We start from the raw sequence: 17853 nt of genomic DNA on the forward strand, positions 1-17853 counted from the left end.
TTCATAGAGTTTTAAAAAGTCAAGTGGTATTCAACATCGACTTTTAAAAATTCTATAAAAGTCTATAGGTATTCAAATTTTCAATAGACTTTTAATAACTTCATAGAATTCATTGACATACAAACATTAAAGTTGGTACAACTATACATTGTCAAAATTTGTATTTGGTCCAACCCAAGAATTGGATGGATTTTTAAAACTTCTAACTCATACATAAGCTATTTATTTATCTCTATGTTACTTCACATCACCTCTCTTCTTATCTTCTCTCTTCTCGTCTATCTCTATCATTATCTCAAATTTTCGAAGTGTATCTCTATATATATTTTCATCTCTCCTTTTCAAATTTTTCATTTTTTTGCTGATTTTTCTTTTAATATCATAGGAAATTTTGAATTCTATAATTGATTTTGTGATTTTTAATTTATGATTTATACTAATTAATGTAATATTCAATAATAATAAAAGATGATCTAAAAAATATCGCTTAATTTTTAATAATTGAATAGCCTCGCAACAACCATGATTTTTTAAATTCTTTTTAGTATTTTCAATTAATATATAAGCTATGATATTTTTATACAAAATTATATCCACACAATGCTAAATAATATTCTTTTCACATGTATATTATCAATTCAAAAACAATATTACATATTAATCAATTGATGTATTTTAAAAAATTTACAAATATGCATACAAACCCACATATATACACATGTAAGGATTAAATGATTTAACTTTTAAATAAGTATATTTATTTATTAATATAAATATTGAAAAATTACTTCAAATTGAATATGTTATATATGTCAATTAATTATTGATTCAAAGAAATTAACAAAAATAATATTTTATAATTAGGTACAAAATTTATAAAATTCTTAAAAAAAAAATTTTACAAAAGTTTATAAAAATCTTACAAAAAAGTCTACATGAATCCACATAAATTAGTTTATAAATATATGAGAATCTATAAAAGTCAATAAAAATCCATCAAATCCATAAAACTCAATCATTTGAAAAAGTCATTAAAACTCTGAATTGAATACATCCTACTATAAATATTATATATATTAGCATGTCAGCAACAATAGATGCACATAACATGGGCAAAAAATTATTAGCATATATGACATTACCTAATATTTTTCTTTCTTGATCATCGATTGATGTATGCCCTAATATTTTTGTTTCGTTACCTAATTTTAATTATTAATTAAAATATTTTTGAATGAATTATTTATTAATTTTAGAAAGTAACTTTGGTACACAATCGAGCATTTCCCATTTGACCCGTCTCATTGTAATAGTTTATTATGTACCATCGCTATTTATTAATTCTAAAGTACTAAACGATATCGATTGTTACATTGTTTTGGACATTATTCACTAAAAAAAAAAGATTAGCGACGGTCAAAACCGTCTCTAAAAGAGTTAAGCGACGGTTCTAGCGACGGTTTAGAAAACCGTAACAGGAGGCCGCGTCGCTATTTTGTAGCGACGGTTTCTTAGAAACCGTCGCTTTACTAAGCGACGGTGTTTGAAAAAACCGTCGCTATATTAAGCGACGGGTTTTCGAAATACCGTCGCTATGTAAAGTGACGGTTTTTCAAAGAAACGAAGCTTAATTAAGCTACGGTTTTCTTAAAAAAAATTAAAAGTCATCAAAATACTACGCCACAAATATTAAAATTAAAAATTAAATTTTCGATAAAAAAAACTTTAAAAATCTTACTTGCGCGAAGATATGCAGATCCACGTAACGCTGAAAGATTACACCGACGAGCAAATCTACAAAAAAGTGTTAGTACAAAGTTAAAAAACGAAAATGCGAAAAAATTGATAGAATTCGCTAAAAAGTAAAAAATCCGAAAAAGGCGAAAATCGCTGTTCGCGAGCTTCGGTATATAAAAGAATCCTAGCGACGGTAGTCGAAAAACTCGTCGCCATTAGCGACAGTTTTTGACAAAATCGTCGCCGATCTATACGGTTATGCCCTATGTCGCTATTGGCGACGGGCATAAAAACCGTCGCCTAGGGCGACGGATTAAATAAACAGTCGCAAAATAATGCGACGGTTTTTTATAATGCCGTCGCACATGGCGACAGGTATATAACCCGTCGCACAAAACAGCGACGGTGTCATTAAATCGTCGCTAATATAGCGACTGTTGTTGTAAAACCGTCGCTACAATAGCGACCGTTTTTGATAAACCGTCGCTTACTTTAGTAGACGACAAGTTTATGAAAAACCGTCGCAAAAAAAATTGCGACGGTTGATAAAAAACCGCCGCTATAGTAGCAACGGTTTATCAAAAACCGTCGCTATTCCATCCGTTTTTTGTAGTGATTAAATTTCGTAAATTTGAAATTATTCTATATATTATCTTGGTATGTCAAACTTTAAATTATAAAACAAACCCATAAATTATCAAATTGCAAATAACCCAAAAAGATCGATTGGCCATATACATTTACACATGGTAATTAGCAAAATAACTTTGGTAAAACATTTTTTTTAAAAAAAAATGACCTTCTCATGTGTATTTGAAAATACTCGGATATACCTGAAGATGATCATTTTTAAAAAAATGAATGAGAGCAGCTTACATATTGACGATGTTTAATTTTGGAATATATTGATGTTGGTTTGATTTGGAAACATATCAATGTTGATGAACATTTGATTTTGGAATACGTTGTGATATTTGTGATGATTGTTTGTATATAGATTGAACTTATTAAGAATTATTAGAAGTTATTTGTATATTATTTTTAGTTTTTTTTTTTAAAAAAAAATACTTTACAATACTTAAAATTTAATACTTATCTAGAAAGTTCACCCATATATATTTTAGAACATCTTCAAAGATATTTGTGGATGATTTTGGAGAATTAGTTTTGATCATACGATTGAATTGATCACAACCATTTATTCATGATATGAGTAGTATAAATAGGTTACTTTATTACATTTGTAAGCATTTAAGTTTTTAATTAGCTTTCAAACCAAAAATTAAAAGCTTTCTTGTTTACTTATTTCTTAGTTTTTCTTGACATCTTTAACTTCTAAATGTCATGCTGTGCTAGATTAATTAAATTAAAATACTTGCATAACTAGGTGGCATCGATTTTCAAATGGTTCGATATTCTACTTTTGTAGAAATGAATTGGACTAAAATTCTTGACTCCATTAAATTGATGTAGAATAAATAATTCATCAATAAAATAATTTACTTATTTATATTTAATAAATAAATGTAATTTTTATAAATATTTATTTAAATAACATAACAAAAGTAATTATTTTAATTTTAATTAAAATAATTGGAATATTTATTTATATAACAATAAAATAATCACATTAAATACTTACATAATTTAAAATGCATTAAATTATAAAATAAAATAAGATAAATTATAGAAGGAACCGAGAATTTAAAGAAGGAAAAAGAAAGCCTACCCAAAAAAAATATAAAAAAATAAAAAATTATTAACAATAATATTAGTCGGTATCCTCTTATTAAATCCAACTAAAATCGCACTCTCAATGAACTCGAATTGCTACTGGACTCCGTACCGAATGCACATCATTGGACCAAGTAACACTTCCAAACACATATTTCCCCGATCCGCTTCACTATATAACTTGCAGTCTTTTTACCATCAGAAAAATCAAGAACACTTGGTTCGACTTGCACCAAAACCCCTTCTGGATTTTCGACCTTTACATGGAATGATTTTGGATCCCCTTCATTGCCTACGTAAGTAGTGGTTCGTGTAACTTTAAATGGTCGACGTAAATTGGAAATAAAAATGGAAGGGTAATTCAGATTGTACGAGGGAATTCCAGGTTGAAGAATAGGTGACTGTGGCTCTAAGTATGTTTCCAATAGTCTTGGAATTGGCAATATTGCATAAATATGCAATCATGTCATTCATGTTGTAATCATAAATAAGGCCAGGATTGAGAGCATTGTTGGGGTTTATGTTTCCTGATCCCATGTCGACCGGTGTGGCCTTTCCATTATCATACCGACTTACACTGGGGTTCAGATTCATTGGGGCAGTGGCCTTTCCATCTAGCAGGAACCGGACCAAATCCAGCCGACCGAAAAATTGGTGATTCGGGCCATATTCCTGTCCATTGAAATTTTTTTAAATATATTATATTATGGAAAAATTCAAGTTAATTAAACAAATTCAAACTATTTATATTATAGAATGATAAATTTATTATTTAAAATGTAAAATGAGTAGTTCATCAACAAATAAATACTCCTGATCTTGATGAGTTATTCATATATAAAGTTTTAAAAGAAAGAAAGAATTAGTACGTATCACTATCCAAATGACCGACGATGACATCCAAGTCTTTTTGCTCGGATTGAACGACGAATACACTTTGAGCAGCAGGCTCCACGAAATCCCACGACCTCGAAGTTTCAAGATGTCCATTTTGATTCTCGAACACTGATACAACTGACTCGTGATCTGCTTTTTAAATAAGTTCCATAGTTATATATTGAATAAATACATAAATATTTTACATAATTAGATCATTTACAGGAGATTTTATGGGCTTCTTCCGGAAGCATTGCCGAAAACCCTCTGAAGCTCCTGTGATAGTGGTAGATTATAGCCTTTTGTGCCTCTATGGAAGTGCTGCAAGTTCATCAGTGACAACATAATTTTAACTGCGAAGTGTAATTCAGTCTAGCTCGGAACGCAAGTTTGAGCTCAAGTTAGTCTGTTTCTGAGTTCGCAAGTACCAGCCCCCGAAAACATTAAGTTGATTGATAAAGATTTTTTTAAATTAAAAAACATTTAATATGATATACATAGTCCTATTGTAACTATACCATATAACAAGATTATTATTAGAAAAAACAGATCGAATTGAACTAATTTGGTCATTTGATGTAATTTTTATTTCGTAACTTAGTGGATTTAGTTTGATTTCATTAGAAAAAATCATAGTCTTATCATACTAAACCACTTCTAATTTTTTTTTATCACTGTCATTCATTCATCTAAACTTTTAGAGTGACAAGAACATCAACTGAATCAAGCCTTATATCATAGTCAATTAAAATATAAGAAAATGAAAAATGAATACCAATCGAATGACGTTTAAAAACTCGAGAAGTCTAGGCTCTGGAATAGGTCGTGGTCATATGGACCCAAAAAAAAAAAAAAACCAGTCCATTGTATCTGTAAAACCCGACAACAACTTACTTATCCCACACAATTTTAGTTTGATGACTTTTAAATAATTGTCAACAGTAGTAATTCATTGAATTCTGTCTATGAGTGCAAGCTGCTGTCATAAAATATTCTCATTTTCCATCAACATCTAAAATCAAAATCGAACGACGACGTTTTTCGGTTGGGTTCGATGATCCGAATCGAAAGTATATAAAATCAAGATAAAAACATAAAGCTATTTTAAATTATAAGATATCAAGAATATGAAAAAATGTTAATTTATTTATGTTAATTGAGGAAATATTCAAATGGTCATTTGATCCCTTTTGTAAGTGAATGTCACCTACAAGAGTCCCCCCATTGAGGTTGAACCAACGTTTTGACCTCTATCTTCGATGTCCCATAAAGTAGAAATTATGTTAATTTCCTCTTTTTTTTTTCATTGATAAAAAGTATATAGAGATTGGATAGTTTCTAACATATATATAGATTAAAACTCAACATTCAAATTCATATTTGTAAGAAATTTTTTGGTTATATTATCTTACTATAGCAAATCACAATAGAATCGATATGACATTATATATTCTATAATTAATATTTTAAGATGACAAGAAATTGAAAGAATATAATAGATATGACGGATATTTTAAGATGACAAGAAATTGGAAGAATGTAATAGATATTCTGGAGTAAGGTGCAATCGAGCTATTTGAGAGCTTGACTCGAAAAAAATTTCAATTACTCGAACTCGACTTGAGTAGTAATTTTCAAGCTCGAACTCCCGAGCTCGAAAAACTCGATTTCGATTTTTTTAATGATTTTTTTATATTTTAAAATATAATTTATAAGTGTGAATATATAACTAAATATATATTTTCAAATATATAAACCAAACTTAGAAATTACTCGAGTACAGCTTGATTACGGGCTCGATCTACTCGAACTCGACTCAAACTCGGTTTGCTACTCACGAGTAGCTCGACTTGTTTTGCCATTCGAACTCGACACGAACTCGGTCAAACCGAGCACGAGCTCGAGTGTTGACCGAGCTTCAATTGAATTACTCACCGATAGCTCGACTTGTTTTCACCCAAGCCGAGAGTGATAAAAATGGATAAAAATATTTTTAGGGGAATATAAATTGAACATGAGACTGACATCTGTGATTTTATCTAGGAGAGACTCAAATCGAAACAAAACAAAGAGAAATTTTTTTTCCAACTTTTCAACAAAACCATAGTTGCAGTAAAATCTTACCAGACGAGAGAGATGAAAATTCAAGGAGCATAAAGTTAAGTTGCACAAAACACACTCAGTTTTATTATATCATACAAAGACAGTATCAACAATCAGAGTTACTATCAACAATCAGAGGTACAATTAAAAGACAAAGGAACCTGCACAAATAGGACTCGATAATCCCACTAAAAAACCATAGAAATCTGTCGTGGAAACCAAAATGAGCTTACGCTCCCACGGCGAAATCTCAGGTCACAGGAACCCAATATCTTTATAATTGCCCAAAGAAGAGTACTACTGAAAGTCGACACCAGAGGACACAGAACGATAACTCTGAACATACATATGACTCCTGTGATACAACAGTTCTAGAGGCAGACTCGAGGAAGCTTTATTGAGAGCATGCAATAGGCAGTAGCATGAGGTTTCTGAGACTGAAGTGGAACATGATGCAGGGAAGGCCCAGTAGCAAGGCTTGGTATCTGTATTCTCAGGAAACCAATGGCAACGAAAGAGGTAGCCTCTTGCATGAGAGACTAAAAAGGACGAACCAGGCTTGTCAAATACAATGAAGCCTGGAAAAACGGGAACTAAAGAAAAACGATACGCCTTTGGTCTCCATAGAAAACAACCTTGTCAAGTGAGCTATCCGAATACCCCAATATATTGATTATTGAGGGCAAAAACTACAAATAGAATGGCTTCTATCATTTATGAAGACCTTTCAAAACCTCATTCGCACGATATTTTCTTGTTATTTTCTCGATTTATGAAAGGATGTTGCATCTCCACAAGTTCTCCGTAAGTAAATCAATGGTGCTGCCGCTGATAGAATTGCAATGCTGTAGATTTAGTCCAACTAGCGTTCTTCCAAGTTTTTCAAGAGCAGGCATGCTCTTGTTTGATATCATAGAGCAACCAGATAACGAGAGGATCTGTAAACTTTGTTGCACTCCACAAGATAAAGCATAAACACCAAAATCTGAGATTGAACACTTTGAAAGATCAAGATCATTCAGTAAAGGGCAGCTATCTGCAAGGGCTGCCAAGCTCGCATCAGTAACCTTTTGGCAACCATCAAGATTTAGCAGTTCGAGTGTTTTTCCATGAAAACGAGCCAAAGAAAATATAACTTCATCGGTCAAGTTCACACATTCGCTAAGATCAACCTTAGCAAGCCCGGCCTGGCAACAGTCGAAAAGTGGTAGAAGACCAGCGTCTGTGATTCCACAAAGTCCACTGAGATCCAAGTGATGTAATTGTGGACAGAGCTTTCCAACCATGGCCAAGCTACGGCTTCCAAATCCAGGACAGCTGCGGATGGACAAAGATCGAAGAGATTCACAAGGAGAAAGGGTCACAGATTCTTGATATATATCTTTAATTCCCATGCACTTAACCAGGGAAAGGGACTTTAGCTTCAAGTTGGAGCTTGAAAGAGAGTTCAGAATCCCATTTTGAGTAATCCTGTTGCACTCCTCCAATAGCAAGCTTTCAAGAGAACCAGCAGCTTTGGCGAAAGCTACAAGACCATCATCGGACACAAAGCAACACTTACGAAGGCACAAGTGTTTCAGGTTTTTACAGCCCTTTCCCATTGCTTCGAGACTCAAATCTGTTGCACCTCGACATAAAGTTATCGCCAAAGATGACAGCATTTGAAGACCTTGAGCGTTTCCCATTACCCAAAATCCCTTCTGGCTCACATTCTGAAGCCCACTAAGAGTAAGATTGGTGATAGCTTTTCCATAGTGCCCTACAACAGCAATAGAGTAGTCGGTGATATTCAGGCCCTGCAGTTTCACCTTCGTCAAGACAGTAGAACCTGAGGAAATGACATTAGCAATACCCTGATCTCCAACAAATGGGCAGTCTTTGATGGCTATGGATTGTAACTTGGGACAGTATTTAGCAATTGCCTGTAAACTCTCATTGCCGACTTTTGTGCAAGATTCAATCGTTATTGCAGCTAAAATGGGACAGCTCTCTGCAATTGCAACTATCCCTCTGTCCGAAATCAAAGGACATTGACAAAGATCTAGCTTCTCCAACAAATGGCATTCCTTTGCGATTTCGAATAGCCCTTCATCACTAACGAAGGGAAGATTCCACAATGAAAGCACCCTGAGAGAAGGGCAGCCACGAGCAATCGCCGACAAACCAAGGTTAGTGACATTCCATAGAGATTTGCTTCCTCTAATCGAAAGTTTTCCAAGGCCTCCATGGCTTGAAGTACCAACAGCAATAGCCGAAAGCCTAAGATCTGTAGCTTTCTTGCCTTCTACGCACCTTGTGAGGTATCCATCGCACTCTATGTCAAGATCCTCGTTTAAAGCTTTGTCCATGTTCATCGTGTCCAACTGTCCATTAGGTGCTTTGATTCGGCAAAAATCAGAACTTCGTACACTGCTCAAAAGTGTCAGCCAATGCTTGGAAACACAAGCAGCGGCACTTTTCTCTCGGCCCCCAGGTAAGCGACTGAAGATCTCGAGTAAGCATTCATCAGGGAGTTCGTCGATGGATGGTTTCTTATAATCGTATAGTCTCCCTTCAAATATGTCTGGGACACTAACCCGTGACCGTTTTCTAGAAGGACAGTAGATCTCCTCGTTAGAATGAAACGAGAACTTGAACCCAGAATCTCTGGAACAAAAGGTACTCCCAGCGTAGAAATCATCATCACCTGATACAGAGATGATAAAGTCAGATATATGTCTAATCCAAAGCCTGCAGCTCCTTTCACCAAAACCAGTAAATCTATGAACTTTAATGTAGTAAATCCATATAGAAACTATGCTCTTTCATTTCTATGTGATTTATAGCTCCTACACATGCATAATAAATTTGACTTTCATACATGATAATTGGAACATAATTATACACTAGTTTCCCAAATCAAGAAACAAGATGAAGTTTTCTCAACACAATTTTGGAAATCCCAATTCCATCTTAAAGATCTTAACAGCAAATTAGATCCACTACACAGAAGGAAAAATGGAGAAAACCATATAATTCAAGAATTTTAGCATGTTCCTAACTGTAAACATAAGAAGAAACGGAAGACTATTATCATTATAATAGACCAACCAAGCAAAGAATTTAACAAGCACTAAATTCCTCAAGAAATTAAAGGGATTCTGCTCAATGACCGAAAAGAAAAATCCATTGACTAAACATTATTACACCACAAGTCTATGAAGAACAATTTTGCAAACACAGATCCAAAGACACAACTTTTCCAATTGTATGAATAAGAAAAGCATCCAAATCACAACTTAAAAGACCATTAAAGATAACACTCACCCCTGTAATTAACAAGAGCAGGCATGTTTTTTCTTCACAAAAAAACCCCCAAAAGAGCAAAAAAGATCGAACTTTTAACAAGAACCAACGAAACCCAGATCAAGATTTCAGTAGAGATTAGCATTCGAAAAAAAAGAAACCCAAGGTTTCGTCAAGGAACCCCAACTCAGCAGGGGAAAAAAGGTAGAGAAAAGGACGACAAAACATAGCTGTTTTGCTTTCTTCTCACAGCAGACATTTAAATGTAGCATTTATATGATTGGGAATAAATCCAACATGCATGAATTTAAATATTTCGATTAAAATTTTTCCTTATTATTATTTATTATATAAATTGCCATATATTTGGTTTGGTATATATTTGGTTTGGTGTGGAGTCTTCAGATACATGATAAATCAATGCATGTCTTCTCTCAGTTCTTGCATGGTTCAATGAATCGATACCGGGAACCGGGTGTCCCGGTCACAGCACCATAATCCGACACTTGTGCAAAATCTGGTATCTAGTTGCTTTGATCAGGTGACCTCGTGGTTTGTAAGATTTTTTCCAATTTTTTGTGTGTGTATATATATATATATATAGTTTTGATATCATTCACACCTACCGTGCACACCTATGTGAGCATNTATAACTACTACGAAAACACACGTTCACCAACCTAACATATTTAGAGCGAATTTTCAGATTCGAGTCTCAATTATAATAAAATCTTCTTTTCTAAAACAAAAAAAAATCACTTAATTTGATAATTAAAAAATAATAATTTCAATTTGCCTTTTGTTAAAGAGCTATATGTCAATACACTAATAATATTATTAGTTGAATTATGCTTTCGGTTTGTGGTTGAATTATCATTATTATTCCACAATAATTGAGTCACTTTATGAATCAAAAGGCAGGCTAGAAGGATGATGTTTCGATGAAAATTCACAACATATATATAATCCACCAACTTGGGGTCAACTAGGATATTTGTTATTGTCAACTTGGGCTGTGAAATTAATTAGTAATTCCATTTTCATAAAGTTTATTTTTATTCCAGCCTCGATCGATTTGAGCAAATACAATTCATCGTGCATGTTTCTTTGGGATTTGCCAAACTTGGTCCTTTCCAATGACATGCATGGTCTGATTATTCAAGAATTGATTTGCAATCATCAATTTTAATAATAGAAAGAAAATTCGAATTAAAATTTTAAAACTATATTTTTCTATAAAATATATTATATCGAACACCCCTCACCTATACGTAAGCGTGTCATTTCTTCAAGTATTAAGAACTCAGTCAAGGGATTGATGAATTATTATATGTATTTTAAAATATAATAAGAAGGCCAGGATATTAATAGATCTTAGTGCCCAATTCCCTTTATAATTGGTTTTGGTGGTTATTTATAATACAAAAGCTTTTGTTAGACGGTCTCAAAGTTAATTTTATGCGATAGATATCCTATTTGGGTCACCCATGAAAAAATATTATTTTTTATGCTAAAAATATTATATATATTATAAATATGATCAATGTTGACCCGTCTCACGGATAAAGATTCGTGAGACTGTCTCACAAGAGACATACTGTATTTATAAAACTTTCTTGCATAACACCTTTAATATGTGTTCTATATAGAAGTATTATGGATCCTTATGTTATGTTCTCGAACTATAGAGTTGTTTTTTTTACCATATACATTTCAAATAATCTGTAGAAGTTAGGGGTAGAGTAGACATCCCAAGCACAAAGATATGCAACATTTCTTTTGTTTATGTACATATATTAGGGATGAGAAATTAGAATGATTGCCTTTCAACAGGTAAGTAACAAAAATTCAACAGACGAAGATAAAGAAAAGTTGCATGTTGGATACCGTTAACCATATCTAATATTCCAAGTCTAAAAGAAAGCAAATACTTGTGCACTAACTTTCAATATGTCTAATCAACCTCGGGTAAACTCAAATACATCAAGCTACACAACAAGAATAGAACAAATTGACCAAAAAAGAATCACTAAAAATACAACTTTTCAAGTAGATAGGAAAAAAGAACAATATAAGAACATTAGCAGCGCTAAACATAGAAATAAGCAAAATATAGAACCATTAATTAGAAATTTATACGAATATCACATATATTGAGGGTTTGTAAAAGAGATTATCATCCAAGATCGGTGATAGAGGAGATGAATCGAAGAAGAGAGACAGCTCGAGTGAAGTTGCGTAACAGAAGGATGATGGATATTGGGCTTGTGAAATTAAGCCCACAAATAGAGGCCCAATGGGTCTTCAAATTTATGGGTTTTACCTAGAATTTTTGGTATTATTTCTCAGGCCTAATTTTAATATATTTTGTATTTGTATTCCAAGTACATGTAATGATTTAAACAAAGATAAAATAGAAACAAAATCTAAAAACCTCATTAAATTTTTTTTTATTTAAATAAAACATCAATGATAAAACCTCATCCGATTTGCACAATATGAGATTAATACAAGATGATAGTTTACTTTTAGAATTTTAAGTCGAATTTAATTGAGTAAAAATTGGAATTCGAGGGTAATAATAAAATAGATTTTTATATAATTTTTCATAACTTACAGGAAATTTATATATATTTATATATTTAATTTTGATATACTGCACAACTATTACGTACACTTATGTGAGCACCGATCAAATGTTGTCCACCTATTAGATAAGATGAAACATAGATAAATTGCATATCAAATAGGTGAATGACGTCTCATTGGTGTTTATATAAATGTGCATGATAAGTATGTAGCATATGAAAATTCTATATTTTCTAATTTTTTTCACCAATTCATCATAAATAAAAACTCATTTGGCAAAAAATTAATAATTTATTTATCAATTATCATTGACTAATATTTATTTTTTGAAAGAAATACCCTCCTTTGCTTAACTTAATTAATTATCATGAAAAAAAAGGAATATAACAATGCATAAGGAGGGCAAGAATGAATTTGAATTCGGATTCTATTAATTCACCAGTGGCACCTACGGTAGACAATGGTTCACATCAACAGAAGTTCTCGCTTGGTTTGCCATTATCATACTTATTTTCCCACAAAAAATTGCACTTCGATTTATTTGGCCTTTTACGGGTATACTAATTTTGCATAATTCCAAGCTGGATCTTTTGAAGGCCTGTGATTCAGAGTTCGACATTTTTACCAGCAAGAGGAGGATTTAGAGGAGATCAGGAGAATGGTAGAATCCATCGAATACGATAATAAATTAGAGAATTCCCAAAGCTTTCACCATATTAGGTAACAGATTCAGACCAAGTGTAGTATGATACAACTTAAAACCACAATATCATGGCACATCACAATTGCAATATGATGGCACTTCAAACTACTCGATTTCCCAACATTTCAAATCCCCTCTTCTATTTCAAACTGTACATTGAATCGTGTTGCAAGGTCAAACTTACAGAAAATACCAGTCTAGAAATAATCCATCTCAAAACATGAGCTTCCTCAATCATATAACCCTTCTTGGTCCCATATATCAACAAGAAAATCGACCATTTCCCGGTATGAAGAGTTATTTGGTTTATTAATAAGACTCCATATTACAAACATCAATAACAGAAATGAATAGAGCACCAATAACTGGATAACTGACTCACAGGGAGAGGAACAGACTGAGGAAACCTTTTGCTAGTCCCCAACAGGCCTTCATAAGCCGTGTTCCAACTATTAATATACATGGTCAAAAGTTGTACTCTCAAGTGCATTAAAATGTGTGAAAGAAATCAACAAAACTCTTAACACGAGGGATAAGTTATCCTATTGTTACCAACATTTACCACAAATTAGAATCACAATGCCAAGAAGTTGATCCACCATATTTTTTGACATCAGGTTTGCTATTCATCTATATATACAGCTCAAGACAGAAGGATGCATGCATAATTATGTACCTCAATACTGCCTCCCTAACTTTTCCTTGGTGCTGAGACTTTTGAGTGCCAACCCACAGAAGCCTGCTTTGGTTCCAGAGCATAAGACCTGTGTAAGAAACTAAGCATAAAGAAAACTGTAGAAACAACGATGATAAGCAAGTTTGAATGTATTTCCAACGTTTGCCAGAACCACCAAAAAATATTAAAAACAAAGAAACAATGCATCCGAGTCCCTCGGCTTTAATTGGGTACTGTACTCTAAGAGTGTGCCTTCCAGATTCATGTATATGCCACACACTATTCATGATATGTATCCATCAAATTTTTCTTAGTGTAAAGTCAATAGGCTTGCCATGATTTACAAATTCAGAATTGCTGGAGCTTCCAATGCCACTGGATACACTGATCGATGACAAGATTTTCTGGGATGGAAATGTGCCATTATCCAAGTTATACGTGCTCGTGCTCCAGAAGTCATCTGAAATGACTGGTTTGGTTTGTTCACTGTCTGTCCTAGAATTTTTAGTCCTTTTGATGACTCATCCGCAATTATTGTTAGGGATTTAACACAGCAACCAATACAATTTCTGTTCTGTTACAAACCATATTTATACACATTTGCCAGAAATGCTTCCATGACTAGAAAATTAGAGTAATGGTCAAACAGACACCTACCAACATAGATTCTTGACAATAATTCATGTGGACTCACATACCATTTATATACCTCTAAAAATTGTTGTGCTAATATGCAATATTTGTGTGTATTGTCAAGAAATTGACTTAACAGGTGTCGTTCACATAAAGCATCATGATTAAATTTAATATAATCTTTACTAGAAGTTTTGCGCCTCTACACATAAACAACACTATCAAATTTAATTTTTATATAAACAACTTATTATGACATTTTTTTTAATAAACACCAGCCAAGTGAATGATTTTTTACATTAACATGGTTGTCCAGAAGGCAACTGTCTTATAAATACAAACATATCAAACAGTTCGTGCTTTCAGACAATTCATATCAAATCAATTTCATCATCTGAGCTATGATTTTTATTACGAATTTATGCATTTGAACATGTTATGCGCAATGTTTTGAGGCGGTGGTGAACATTTGATATTATATAATTCAAGAAAAAGCGGAGTAGCTAAACCCCTTTAAGTGCAACCACTTTAAGCTGCTAGATCATATCGAAACAAAGAGAAAAACGGTGGCATCACATGGTTTAACAATTTTTTTTTGCAATCACAGGAGATAGTGTGATGCAATAAATACAATTGCATCAGACATGTTTTTAAAAAATTTAAAATTAGAACACTAAAAGTGGAACCAAATGTTGCAGAGATTATTGTTGACTGGACCACGTCTTTTGCGCTTGCTATTGATTTGACTCTTGACTTATGTAAATGTTAATCCAAAACACGTTCTGATCAAAATATGTAAATGATCAACCATTAATTATTGATATGACTAACTGCAAACCACAATGTCTATCAAATAGTGCCATATCTGGTTAATGTAGACACACATACACATATACAAGATGTTACTTATGTGTTCAAAGTACATTGTTTTCTTTCACTGAAATATTAAGACATCCAAGAGAGTGCAAATATGTTCAGCCACACAGCTATCAAGGGACCAATTTTCCAGTCTCAGGTATCGAATATCAAGTATACTGATATAATTTTCTGCATACAAAGATAAAATGGGACAACTTTTGGAATAATAGTGGCATCAAACATTTCAAACCAACAGTGTCCAAGCGCGGTGGAAAATCGAGTTATTGAATGAGAGGGGCACGGGACGCGGGAGAGAACTTCCATTTGCAGAAAATAATACATGTAAAAATTTAAAGTTTTTTCCCACTTGATGGAGCGCAACTGCCTTCTTGCCCCAAGACTAGGTTCAACACTTCAACTATTACCTCGATAAAAATTACAACACGAATCAGATTGTTAAATAATTCTGGGGAGTCCATGCAAGAAACATTATAATCAAATGGCATGAAAATTTCACATTCTAAATTCACATCATGGTAGAGACAGTGATTACATGTGTTTCTAAGAAGAACAAAGTTATCCTCTTCAGCCAACGGAAATGAAATTTCAGCTTTTCTGTTGAAATAATAACAATTCCAGGGTTCATGAGTAGATGAAGTTTCCTACAACTACCATGAAAAACTTGACAAAAGAAAAACTTTAAAACACAAAATCAGCAAGAACACCGATCAGCACAAACCCAATTCATATTTCACAACAACAGATTAACTTTAGAATTATGTAAAGAAAACAATTAGACTATATATATATATATTTTTTTTTTTAAAAAAAAGGATTAGAATCAGACAACATACCTCATACAAGCTAGGAAATGACTGATCCAAGAACATAAACAACTGTTAAGCATCGTATACCTAAACTAACACTCCGATACATGAATTTCTCTTCCCAGATCGTAGAACTCTCTCAACAGAGAAGTTTAGGAAATCAGCTTAAACCCTGTCAATATTTCACGAAACCCGTTAATAATTCAAACACTACTTACAATAATTCGTACGAACAATCAATGTTATGGATAAAACAATCAAAAGGCGATTTGGTTTATTTTGATCCAAGGGTGTTTCGCTTTTGTTACGTCATTATCAATTTCAATTAGCAAAACTTTAAATCAAGTGATTTGGTTTACTTTGAGCTGAACGTTTTTATATTTAATTTTTTTTAATAGGAAAATAGAAATTAATTTTTAAAAGTTCTTTTCTAAATTATTTTTGTTTTAAAATTGTGTGAGCTTACCACATATATCTCGTCCCTTAGCATTAAGATGCAAATTATGTTGGAAAATTCTGGATATATACTTAAATTATATCTAAAAAAATAGGTGTTAGTGACGGTTCAAAAATCATTGCTAAATTTTGCAACGGTTTACATCATTTAAAAAATTACGACGATTTTAATAAAACTGTCGCTAATAGCAACAGTTTAAGCAAATATATAGTTCAATTTTCATGGTATTTTTTCTTTTTTCATCAATCGTAAACATATAGTTCAATTTTCATGATATTATTTTCTCTATATTTTTTTTACCAATTTATTTCTGTAATTAAATAGATTAACTACTTCTAATAAATTTTTTAATCTTATTAACACACTCATTAAATAAAAGTAAAATAGAAAATTTACTTTTCTAATATTTTCTTAATTTGTATAAAAACATATGTAAGTCTATATATATGTCACTCAATCAAGTTGATTTGAATATATTTTGGAAATATGATTAACTTTTATATAAAATCATGAACAAATACAAATTATATTGACATGTTTGCCTCCGTAATTTTTGTTTAAGACATAAGTAAATCAAAATATGCATGTTAATAAATATTTTTCCGACCTTTATTGTAAGGCTCATGAGCCGACCTCTTTTGGGTCTTGCAATCACAGCCTTCATGACAGTCCATGCAACTTTACTCAAATAATTCACCGCTCGTAGCTCAGTTAGTATCAGTTCTTTTTAATCAAGTGCTTATGACATGGACAGAAGTCTTGGGTTCGAGATTAGGGAGCCATGTACTTCACTGTCAGGAGTGGAAAATTATGTGAATAAGGTTCCATGGGCTATCTTTACATGACCCAAAAGAGGTAGGTTCATGAACCTTACACTCAAAATTTTTGTCTTGATCATCTTTATTGACTATAAAGCAAGGAGAATGAACTCCTAAAAATGCATGTTAATAAAACTTGTAGGCCAAAAGCTTTTAATTTGCATCCAAGAATGTGGTCACCAATCACTCATCATACATGATTTGTATATCATTATCATATGTCACAATTGATGAGCAGCCCTAAGAAACATGGGTTGGCGGCTTCACATGATACTGTCATTAATTTTTTGATAGTCAACATCCATTTTTTAATGGAAAAAACCCTAAATTTCTAGGCAGACCACTTCTTGCGGTTCGAAATTACTGTTTCTCTTGTACCCTAATTTCTCCTTCTACACCAATTATACGTAACCCCAACTACGTTAACTTAATCCCATTTATTAAAAATGAACAAATATTTAATCCAACACTTTAATTAAGATACGTCTTATGGTCAAATTAGGTGGTTATTAGGTCATCCTTCGAGGCCACTAAGCTAATTAGGTCTTCCTGATCTA

The 17853-nt window shown here is 32.6% G+C and overlaps 1 protein-coding gene and 1 long non-coding RNA gene across 4 annotated transcripts; both read right to left on the minus strand.

Moving 5' to 3' along the window:
• Positions 1-6506: 6506 nt before the first annotated feature.
• On the minus strand, positions 6507-10032 carry LOC140961610 (EIN3-binding F-box protein 2-like). The gene is made up of 2 exons (XM_073420253.1): positions 9757-10032; positions 6507-9136 (listed from the first exon to the last, which is right to left on the minus strand). The coding sequence occupies exons 1-2, from the start codon at positions 9779-9781 to the stop codon at positions 7221-7223; spliced, it is 1941 nt and encodes a 646-aa protein (XP_073276354.1). The 5' UTR covers positions 9782-10032; the 3' UTR covers positions 6507-7220.
• Positions 10033-12995: 2963 nt separating this feature from the next.
• On the minus strand, positions 12996-16183 carry LOC140961150 (uncharacterized). Of its 3 annotated transcripts, none has more exons than XR_012172296.1 (4): positions 16049-16183; positions 14038-14324; positions 13704-13791; positions 12996-13476 (listed from the first exon to the last, which is right to left on the minus strand). It is a non-coding gene; the product is annotated as an uncharacterized lncRNA (long non-coding RNA). The 3 variants fall into 3 exon arrangements; XR_012172295.1 differs by having other exon boundaries at positions 14038-14277; positions 16049-16170; XR_012172294.1 differs by having other exon boundaries at positions 14038-14272; positions 16049-16159.
• Between the last annotated feature and the right edge of the window lie 1670 nt (positions 16184-17853).

Source organism: Primulina huaijiensis, chromosome 16 (genome assembly GCF_012295235.1).
Source record: "Primulina huaijiensis isolate GDHJ02 chromosome 16, ASM1229523v2, whole genome shotgun sequence".
Classification (NCBI taxonomy): domain Eukaryota; kingdom Viridiplantae; phylum Streptophyta; class Magnoliopsida; order Lamiales; family Gesneriaceae; genus Primulina; species Primulina huaijiensis.